The 11,877-nt window shown below is 42.8% G+C and overlaps 1 protein-coding gene across 1 annotated transcript; it reads right to left on the bottom strand.

Annotated features, from left to right (window-relative positions):
• Positions 1–2,313: 2,313 nt before the first annotated feature.
• LOC141042928 (uncharacterized) lies at positions 2,314–3,072 on the bottom strand. The gene has a single exon (XM_073511840.1). The coding sequence runs from the start codon at positions 3,070–3,072 to the stop codon at positions 2,314–2,316; it is 759 nt and encodes a 252-aa protein (XP_073367941.1).
• Positions 3,073–11,877: the final 8,805 nt, after the last annotated feature.

The following is an 11,877-nucleotide window of genomic DNA, read 5'->3' as shown; positions in this document are numbered from 1 at the left end:
TCGATCTTGATGTATCGCGAGCTTTGCTATTATAGTTGGATCTTATGTTGCTTCTCCCCCTCTCCTCTCTTGTAATGGATTGAGTTTTCCCTTTGAAGTAAGCTTATCGGGTTGAGTCTTTAATGATTTGAGAACACTTGATGTATGCCTTGCCGTGTGTATCTGTGGTGACAATGGGATATCATGTGATTCATTTGATGTATGTTTTGGTGATCAACTTGCGGGTTCCGCCCATGAACCTATGCATAGGGTTTAGCACACGTTTTCGTCTTGATTCTCCGGTAGAAACTTTGGGGCACTCTTTGAGGTTCTATGTGTTGGTTGAATAGATGAATCTGAGATTGTGTGATGCATATCGTATAATCATACCCACGGATACTTGAGGTGACATTGGAGTATCTAGGTGACATTAGGGTTTTGGTTGATTTGTGTCTTAAGGTGTTATTCTAGTAGGAACTCTAGGGCTGTTTGTGACACTTATAGGAATAGCCCAACGGATTGATTGGAAAGAATAACTTTGAGGTGGTTTCGTACCCTACCATAATCTCTTCGTTTGTTCTCCACTATTAGTGACTTTGGAGTGACTCTTTGTTGCATGTTGAGGGATATTTATATGATCCAATTATGTTCTTATTGTTGAGAGAACTTGCACTAGTGAAAGTATGAACCCTAGGCCTTGTTTCCTAGCATTGCAATACCGTTTACGCTCACTTTTATCATTAGTTACCTTGCTGTTTTTATATTTTCAGATTACAAATACCTATATCTACCATCCATATTGCACTTGTATCACCATCTCTTCGCCGAACTAGTGCACCTATACAATTTACCATTGTATTGGGTGTGTTGGGGACACAAGAGACTCTTTGTTATTTGGTTGCAGGGTTGCTTGAGAGAGACCATCTTCATCCTACGCCTCCCACGGATTGATAAACCTTAGGTCATCCACTTGAGGGAAATTTGCTACTGTCCTACAAACCTCTGCACTTGGAGGCCCAACAACGTCTACAAGAAGAAGGCTGCGTAGTAGACATCAAGGAGCCACTTGAATCCCACTCAAATGCAACGAATGGTCTCTTTTGAGGAGGCCTGAAAGGCCCTCTACTGCTAACAAGAAAAGGTAGGGTGATATTGGGTCTCCCTGCCGAATACCTCTCGAAGGTTTGAAATCGTCAAGTTTCTTGCCATTGAAGAGAACTGAGTATGATACTGATTTAACCATATTCATGACAATTGAAACCCATCTCTCAGAAAAGCCAAGCTTGAGCATTACTGCCTCCAGATATGTCCATTCCACCCTGTCATACGCCTTCATCATGTCTAACTTCAGGGCACAATGGCGATGTTTCAGGGCTTTATTTCTTTTCATAAAGTGCAAGCACTCATAAGCAACAATGATGTTATCAGTAATATACCTCCCTGGGACAAAGGCGGACTGCTCTGCAGAAATAATTTTTGGAAGTATCTCTTTCAACCGGTTAGCAATGACTTTAGAAGCAATCTTATATAAAACATTGCATAGGCTGATTTGACGGAATTGGGTTAGCGAGGATGGATTCTTTACCTTTGGGATTAAAACTAGATAAGTATTATTGATGCACTCTGCGCTCTCCTCGCCTTCCACAATGCGCAACACTGCTTTAGTTACCTCATAACCACATATATCCCAGTGTTTCTGAAAGAAGTGCGCTGGGTAGCCATCCGGGCCCGGAGCTTTCATAGGATACATTTGAAATAGGGTTGTTTTTACTTCACTAGTAGTGTATTTAGCGTTAAGAGAGATGTTCATAGTTGCCGTCACCTTAGCCGGTACCGTATCCAAAACGTCATGCATATTTGCAACTCCCTCTGAAGTGTAGAGGTCCTTATAAAACATCGTTGCCATGTCCTCAAGCTCATTTATGTTGCTGATCACGTCACCATTAGCATTCAACAAAGATTTTATGAGGTTCTTCCTTCTCCTCATAGTGGCTCTTAAGTGGAAGTAACGAGTGTTTTTATCTCCACAACTTAGCCATTCTACACGCGAACGTTGCTTCCATAATATTTCTTCACCAACCGCTCTACAATTTTGACTTCTTGATGTGACGGACCAGCCCGGCCAGGTAAGCCCCTAAGAATTTCCAGCTCATGCTTTAGGCGTTTAATTTCCCTACGCACATTCCCAAGTGTCAGCCTATCCCAGCTAGATAGATCACCCGAAAGCTCGCATAGCTTGTCTTGCACTTCGGCAACCGAGAATGCTCGCGGGTTATTCTTCCATGACATCTCAACGCGTGTTTTCAACTCTGGGTGCGTTTCCCACATAGTCTCCTATTTGAAGGGCCTGGCGCCCTTAATCTTCATAAGCTCTTCAGAGAAATTTAGGACAATAGGGCTATGATCCGAGCACGCTGATGCTACATGATCTAGCTGTGCCGACGGGAACAACGAGCTCCATACAGCATCCACCACCGCTCGGTCCAGTCTCACCCTTGTAAAAGAACCACCCGCTACTTTCTTCTCGAATGTCCATGGCAGACCACTATGTCCTAAATCATGTAAGCAACACACATCCAAAGCATCTCTAAAACTGTCCATCTGGGATTGACTTCTCAAGCTCACTCCATCATGCTCAGACTGGCGCAAAACTTCATTGAAATCGCCCATAGCCAACCAGGGAAGAGATGATGTACCAGCCAACGAACGGAGGGTATCCCAAGTCTTGTATCTGTCTGCGACCTTCGCCTCCCCATATATGCATGAAAGCCTCCAAGGAACTGTTCCCAATTCAGACATAATAGCATCAATGTGGTACTTCGAGTAGCCCTGAATCTCTAATTTTATTTCATTATTCCAGAAAAGTACAAGGCCCCCACTCCTGCCTGAACTACTAACAGCGAAAGATTTATTATAACCAAAAGATAAAGATAAAATTTCGGCGCGTGCACTATCCAATTGAGTTTCAACTAAGCATAACACGGCCAGGGCAAACTTGTTCGCGAGCTCGCGAACTTCTCGAACTGTCGCGGGGTTGCCCAACCCGCGACAGTTCCAGGTTAATGACTCATTGGTCCCGGCGGCGCTCCTCATGGGAGCCCGCCAAGGGTTCAGAAATCACCATGTCATCTTTCCCATTTTGATCATTGCCTTTCTTAAGTTTCGTGTTGATCTTCCTTGGCGAAACATAAACCGGGGGAAGGGGTGGAACATCCTCTGGCCGCTCCTCATACTGGACCAATGCAAGATGATCTTCCAAGTCCTATGAGGCCCGTTTGTTTCCAACTCTCTGCTCATTCTCTCCTTCAACTGGGCTAGCTAGTGTAGATGCTGCTGCATCCGGCGAGGACAAAGCTTCCTGTGAGGCCCGCTTGTTTGCAATACTCTTCTCATTATCTCCTCCACATATAGGACTCAAGTTATTCAGTTCAGATGTTTTAACAGCAACAAAAGCTACTGACCCAGAACACCCATTAAGCTGGATGTCTGGTCGTACTATGTCATCAGGGTTAACCCCATTAACAGATTCCCCCAGGGCCGATGCTACAGCGTCAAGGTTTACTGGATGTGCATTATGGGCGTGTTTGGTTGCAGTTTGGAACAGTACCTGCATTGCATGTCCACCTCAACCCAGCCTGGTTGCTGAAATACAGCCTCATATGCAGCAGATGCAACCTGTTTGGTTGCATGCATCGCATCGAGAGGCACTTACCCCGTGCTGTTTGGTTGCCCGCATTTGTGCTTAGGGTGTGAGCAGATGCAAACTTCAGCTGTTTGGTTGCAAATAACGTTTGTGTTCTGCTCACCCCATTCAAATGTGGTGGCCTTACCACCACACATGATCAGCACAACAGCAACATCACAACAGCAAGATCAAACAAAGCAAGCAATGTAATGACAGCAAACTTAACACAACAAACTACTTAACTAGATAGCATAGTCTAGATTAAGAGCGGGGGCATCCTCCTTCCCTGCTGTGCCAGGGTGCTGCACCTGGCCAAAATATGAACATGTTCCCAGCACAAAGTCTCACCACACACCCTAAAATTCTCCACTAACACCTTACTTAACTTAACTACATAGCCTGCTCGATGCCACCAAGGCAGTTGTGCCTGCTGCAACGGTACCTGCACATCACCGACGAGTCGTGGTTGTAGATCTGAACCTTCAGTCCGAGTCCGGAGATGCGCACAACGACGAGGTCGCTGGGGACGATCTTGTGGCGGCGGCAGAAGTAGTTCCACCCCCGGCCAAGCACCATCTGGCCCTCGAAGTTCTGGACCTGCACCCAGAACACGCACCTCTTGTTGGCTGAGAGCCTGACCACGCGCGGGAGTCGCTTGATGACCAGCCAGGTGTTCATCACCTCCACGAACTTGGGAAGGACGACGAGCATGTCGAGGTCCTCGTTGTCCTTGATCTGTGCGTAGAATCTCATCGGCCCCCTGGCCCCCTCCTCATGGCCCTGCCTCAGAGATCGTCCCCTTGAACGAGGCACGCTCATGAAGGCGATCCTGCTAGGCAGGTCCATCTTCCTGAGCCACCTGTTCGTGGGGATGAAATCCTCGGCGCGCTCAGCTCCGGCCACGACCTGAGCTCCTCCACCCGCCACATCCCAGTCAGTCTTCAGTATCTTGTCAGGCAACATGACAAGTATTAGTATCAAACAAAGCAAGCAAGCAAGCAAGCAAATGCCACTGATCAGTGGCACTGATCAGTGGACTTGCCCAACAGCAAGTGCCACTGATCAGTGGCATGTGCTCATGGTCAAATGGCAATGATCAGTGGCACTTGGTGTTGGGCAAGAGCACTAATCTACTTGCTGTAGTGCAAATGGCACTGATCAATGACACTGATCAGTGACTTGCCCAATAGCAAGTGCCATTGATAAGTGCCATTTTACCCAACAGCAAGTGCCATTGATAAGTGGCATTTGCCTAGGGGCAAATGGCACTTATCAATGACCCTTGTTGTTGGGCAAGTCACTGATTAGTGGCATCTTCTTTGCTGCAACTGGTGATAACCCACAAGTATAGGGGATCGCAACAGTTTTCGAGGGTAGAGTATTCAACCCAAATTTATTGATTCGACACAAGGGGAGCCAAAGAATATTCTCAAGTATTAGCAGTTGAGTTGTCAATTCAACCACACCTGGATAACTTAATATCTGCAGCAAAGTATTTAGTAGCAAAGTAATATGGAAGTAACGGTAACGATAGCAAAAGTAATATTTTTGGGTTTTGTGGTGATTGTAACAGTAGCAACGGAAAAGTAAATAAGCGAAGAACAATATGTGAAAAGCTCGTAGGCATTGGATCAGTGATAGAGGATTATGCCGGATGCAGTTCATCATGTAACAGTCATAACATAGGGTGACACAGAACTAGCTCCAATTCTTCAATGTAATGTAGGCATGTATTCCGAATATAGTCATACTTGCTTATGGAAAAGAACTTGCATGACATCTTTTGTCCTACCCTCCCGTGGCAGCGGGGTCCTAATGGAAACTAAGGGATATTAAGGCCTCCTTTTAATAGAGTACCAGAACAAAGCATTAACACATAGTGAATACATGAACTCCTCAAACTACGGTCATCATCGGGAGTGGTCCCGATTATTGTCACTTCGGGGTTGCCGGATCATAACACATAGTAGGTGACTATAGACTTGCAAGATAGGATCAAGAACTCACATATATTCATGAAAACATAATAGGTTCAGATCTGAAATCATGGCACTCGGGCCCTAGCGACAAGCATTAAGCATAGCAAAGTCATAGCAACATCAATCTCAGAACATAATGGATACTAGGGATCAAACCCTAACAAAACTAACTCGATTACATGATAAATCTCATCCAACCCATCACCGTCCAGCAAGCCTACGATGGAATTACTCACGCACGGCGGTGAGCATCATGAAATTGGTGATGGAGGATGGTTGATGACGACGATGGCGACGGATTCCCCTCTCCAGAGCCCCGAACGGACTCCAGATCAGCCCTCCCGAGAGGTTTTAGGGCTTGGCGGCGGCTCCGTATCGTAAAACGCGATGAATCCTTCTCTCTTATTTTTTTCTCCCCGAACACGAATATATGGAGTTGGAGTTGAGGTCGGTGGAGCGTCAGGGGGCCCACGAGGCAGGGGGCGCGCCCAGGGGGGCAGGCGCGCCCCCCACCCTCGTGGACAGGTGGAGGCCCCCCTGACGTGGATTCTTCTTCCAGTATTTTTAATATTTTCCAAAAATAAGTTCCGTGGATTTTCAGGTAATTCCGAGAACTTTTGTTTCTGCACATAAATAACACCATGGCAATTCTGCTGAAAACAACGTCAGTCCGGGTTAGTTCCATTCAAATCATGCAAGTTAGAGTTCAAAACAAGGGCAAAAGTGTTTGGAAAAGTAGATACGACGCAGACGTATCAACTCCCCCAAGCTTAAACCTTTGCTTGTCCTCAAGCAATTCAGTTGATAAACTGAAAGTGATAAAGAAAAACTTTATAAACTCTGTTTGCTCTTGTTGTAAATATGTAAAGCCAGCATTCAAGTTTTCAGCAAAGATTATGAACTAACCATATTCACAATAACTCTTAGGTCTCATGTTTACTCATATCAATGGCATAATCAACTAGCGAGCAATAATAATAAATCTCGGATGACAACAGTTTCTCAAAACAATCATAATATGATATAACAGGATGGTATCTCGCTAGCCCTTTCTGAGACCGCAAAACATAAATGCAGAGCACCTTTAAAGATCAAGGACTGACTAGACATTGTAATTCATGGTAAAAGAGATCCAATCATAGTCATACCCAATATAAATTAATAATAATGGATGCAAATGACAGCGGTGCTCTCCAGCTGGTGCTTTTTAATAAGAGGGTGATGACTCAACATGAAAGTAAATAGATAGGCCCTTCGCAGAGGGAAGCAGGGATTTGTAGAGGTGCCAGAGCTCGATTTTAAAGCAGAGATAAATAATATTTTGAGCGGCATACTTTCATTGTCAACATAACAACCAAGAGATGGCGATGTCTTCCATGCTACACACATTATAGGCGGTTCCCAAACAGAATGGTAAAGTTTATACTCCCCCTCCTCCAACAAGCATCAATCCATGGCTTGCTTGAAACAACGAGTGCCTCCAACTAACAACAGTCCCAGGAGGAGTTTTGTTTGCAATTATTTTGATTTAGTTTGCATAAAGCATGGGACTGGGCATCCTGCTGACCAGCCATTTTCTCGTGAGTGAGGAGCGGAGTCCACTCCTCTTGAGAATAACCCGCCTAGCATGGAAGATACGGACAGCCCTAGTTGATACATGAGTTATTCGAGCATACAAAACAGGATTTCATTTGAAGGTTTAGAGTTTGGCACATACAAATTTACTTGGAACGGCAGGTAGATACCGCATATAGGAAGATATTGGTGGACTCATATGGAACAACTTTGGGGTTTAAGGAATTGGATGCACAAGCAGTATTCCCGCTTAGTACAAGTGAAAGCTAGCAAAAGACTGGGAAGCGACCAACTAGAGAGCGACAACAGTCATGAACATGCATTAAAATTAATAAACATTGAGTGCAAGCATGAGTAGGATATAATCCACCATGAACATAAATATCGTGAAGGCTATGTAGATTTGTTTCAACTACATGTGTGAACATGTGCCAAGTCGAGTCACTTAGATCATTCAAAGGAGGATACCACCCCACTATACCACATCACAACCATTTTAATAGCATGTTGGCACGCAAGGTAAACCATTATAACTCATATCTAATCAAGCATGGCATAAGCAACTATGATCTGTAATTGTCATTGCAAACATGTTTATTCATAATAGGCTGAATCAGGAACGATGAACTAATCATATTTACAAAACACAAGAGAGGTCGAGTTCATACCAGCTTCTCTCATCTCAATCAGTCCATCATATATCGTCATAATTGCCTTTCACTTGCACGACCGAACGATGTGAAAATAATAAGAGTGCACGTGCATTGGACTAAGCTGGAATCTGTGAGCATTCAATAAATAGGAGAAGACAAGGCAATATGGGCTCTTGGTTAAATCAACAATAATGCATATAAGAGCCACCTCAACAGTTTAATCATGGTCTTCTCCTATCGACCCCCAAAGAAAAGAAAAGAAAATAAAACTATTTACACGGGAAAGCTCCCAACAAGCAAAAGAAGAACGGGAAATATTTTTGGGTTTTCTTTTTAATTACTACTACTACAGCAAGAAAAGTAAACTAACTAAAAGCTACACTAATTTCTTTTGTTTTTCTTAAGGTTTATTAAACACACAAGAAGAAAGCAAGAAAAGGGAAAATAAACTAGCATGGATATTACAGGGAAAAAGTATGAGCACCGACATCTAGCAATGAGTGTGTGAACATGAATGTAATGTCGGTGAGAAATACGTACTCCCCCAAGCTTAGGCTTTTGGCCTAAGTTGGTTTATTGCCACGGATGGCCTGGCGGATATCCATAGTTGTAGTTAGGGTCGTACTGAGATGCAGCGGTCATTGCATCATGTGCTGCAGCTTGGAGGCGAGCTATCTCAGCCCTCCTCCTATACTCCTCTGCCTCCTCTCTGGTTATGTAATGTCACCCTTTTTCCTGAAAGTCAAAGAGAGTAGGGGCAGGAAGAACAATATTGACGGCGTGACGCCTGTCAAAGATTAGTCTGTACTGGAGAGGTGGTTCATTCCTCTCGACAACCTGATGATGAACCATAGCATTAAAGTCTAGATAAGTAGGAGGCAGTTCAATATCATCATCGCGTATGGTTACACCAAGAAAATCAGCTAAGCGGGTTGCATAAATTCCACCAAAGAAATCTCCATTAAATCTATTATGATGCAACCTACGTGCAACAATGGCTCCCAAGTTATAAGATTTATCTCCTAACACAGCACTCCTAAGAATTCTGAGGTCAGGGACACACATGTGACATGCTTCATCTTTACCATTTATGCACCTAACTATGAAGAGAGCAAAATAATGTATAGCAGGAAAATGAATGCTCCCTATGGTAGCTTGTGTTATGTCTCTAGATTCCCCCACAGTTATACTAGCAAGAAATTCTCTAAATTCAGATTTGCGGGGTTCACTAGTACTACCCCATTGTGGAAGTTTGCAAGCAGTGGTAAAAATCCTCTAAGTCCATAGTGTAAGATTTTTCATAGAGATCAAACAGGACAGTTTGAGAATTGCGTGAAGATGAAAATTCAAACCTCCTCACAAAGGAACTAGTGAGATAGTGGTACTGGCGGCACTTTTCTCCCTCGAAGCTCACAAGATCAGCGTTACGCAAATACGCGTTAAATTCTTCCTTGATTCCCGCTCGATCCATAAAGCCTTCTGAAGGCCATTCACAAGGCCGCACTGGAGCGTTCCTTGGTGGCTCATCATCGGCATCGCGCATTGCGAGCCTGGGTCCTTGCTTCCTTGAAGGACCACCTTGGTACATTTCCCTACGCATATTTCTTCCTCTGAAAAATTTCTGAAATTTTTAGTAACTTCAAATAAAAGTGAACCAAGCTCAACAAAATTGATAGCAACTACTCCTAAAAGTGCCTAGAGCCTATATCATGCATTAGAACTACTTGGAACCATATAAATTTGACATGCAAGCTCAAGAACATGGTCACCTAGGCAGCACAAATTTGCAATGAATAAAGCACTAGAACAAAAACTAATTGGACCAATGGAGGAGTCACATACCAAGGAACAATCTCCCCAAGCAGTTTTGTGAGAGGTGCTTTGAGCAAGGAGATCGAAAATCACATCAAAATGAGCTAGAACTCGTGCTTGAGCTGGATGGTGATTTTTTTGGGAGGAATAAGAAGTGTGCGGGTGCAGGAATAAGTGGAGGGGAGCCACCGTGGGCCCACGAGGCAGGGGGCGCGCCCTGGACCCTCGTGGCCAGGTGCTTGCTCCCCTGCTGTGTTCTCAGTGCCAGATATTCTCAAATATTCCAGAAAAAATCATATTCCATTTTCAGGGCATTTGGAGAACTTTTATTTTTGGGGTATTTTTATATTGCACGGATAATTCAGAAAACAAACGGGAAAATACTATTTTTACTTTATTTCAACTAAATAACAGAAGGTAAAAGGAGGGTACAGAAGGTTGTGCTTTCTAGTTTCATCCATCTCATGCTCATCAAAAGGAATCCACTAACAAGGTTGATCAAGTCTTGTTAACGAACTCATTCCGACTAACATGGAATCGGAGAAATTTCGAATAACACTATGTTACCTCAACGGGGATATGCACATCCCCAATAATAAGAATATCATATTTCTTCTTGACAGTAGGAAGAGGAAATTCAAAACCTCCAAAAATAATCGATGGAAATTTTCCAATAGAATTGATACTGTGGACTTGAGGTTGTTTCCTCGGAAAGTGTACCGTATGCTCATTACCATTAACATGAAAAGTGACATTGCCTTTGTTGCAATCAATAACAGCCCCTGCAGTATTCAAAAAAGGTCTTCCAAGAATAATAGACATACTATCGTCCTCGGGAATATCAAGAATAACAAAGTCCGTTAAAATAGTAACGTTTGCAACTACAACAGGCACATCCTCACAAATACCGACAGGTATAGCAGTTGATTTATCAGCCATTTGCAAAGATATTTCAGTAGGTGTCAACTTATTCAAATCAAGTCTACGATATAAAGAGAGAGGCATAACACTACCACCGGCTCCAAGATCACATAAGGCAGTTCTAACATAGTTTCTTTTAATGGAGCATGGTATAGTGGGTACCCCTGGATCTCCTAGTTTCTTTGGTATTCCACCCTTAAAAGTATAATTAGCAAGCATGGTGGAAATTTCAGCTTCCGGTATCTTTCTTTTATTAGTGACAATTTCTTTCATATACTTAGCATAAGGATTCATTTTGAGCATATCAGTTAATCGCATACGCAAAAAGATAGGTCTAATCATTTCAGCAAAGCGCTCAAAATCCTCATCATCCTTTTTCTTGGATGGTTTGGGAGGGAAAGGCATGGGTTTCTGAACCCATGGTTCTCTTTCTTTACCGTGTTTCCTAGCAACAAAGTCTCTTTTATCATAACGTTGATTCTTTGATTGTGGGTTATCAAGATCAACAGCAGGTTCAATTTCTATATCATTATCATTACTAGGTTGAGCATCATCATGAACATCTTCATTAATATTATCACTAGGTTCATGTTCATTACCAGATTGTGTTTCAGCATCAGAAATAGAAATATCATTTGGATTCTCAGGTGTTTCAGCAACAGGTTCACTAGAAGCATGCAAAGTCCTATCATTTTTCTTTTTCTTCTTTTTAGAATGACTAGGTGCATCAATATTATTTCTCTGAGAATCTTGCTCAATTCTCTTAGGATGGCCTTCAGGATACAAAGGTTCCTGAGTCATTTTACCAGTTCTAGTAGCCACTCTAACAGCATAATCATTATTCTTACTATTCATTGAGCAAATCATTTTCAGCTTTAAGTACTTGTTCTGCCTGAGTGGTAACCATAGAAGCATGTTTACTAATGACTTTAAGTTCACCTTTAACTCTAGACATATAATCACCCAAGTATTCAAGCATATCGGAATTATATTTCAATTGTCTACCAAAATAAGCATTGAAGTTTTCTTGTTTGACAATAAAATTATCAAACTCTTCTAAGCATTGTCTAGCAGACTTATAGTGAGGAATATCACCTTCATCAGATCTATAGAGAGAATTTACCTTTACTACATGTGTCGGGTTATCAAGACCATGAGTTTCTTTAATAGGTGATGGATTAAGATCATATATTTCTTCAACAGGCGGTAAATTAAGACCATGTATTTCTTCAATAGGAGGTAAATTCTTAACATCTTCAGCTTTAATACCTTT

This window comes from Aegilops tauschii, chromosome 3 (genome assembly GCF_002575655.3).
Source record: "Aegilops tauschii subsp. strangulata cultivar AL8/78 chromosome 3, Aet v6.0, whole genome shotgun sequence".
Taxonomy (NCBI): domain Eukaryota; kingdom Viridiplantae; phylum Streptophyta; class Magnoliopsida; order Poales; family Poaceae; genus Aegilops; species Aegilops tauschii.
This window is presented reverse-complemented; position numbering and strand designations above follow the sequence as displayed.

Coding starts and splice junctions, on each gene's coding strand:
- LOC141042928 (XM_073511840.1), bottom strand. CDS start 3,072: ATGAGGAGCGCCGCCGGGACCAATGAGTCATTAACCTGGAACTGTCGC.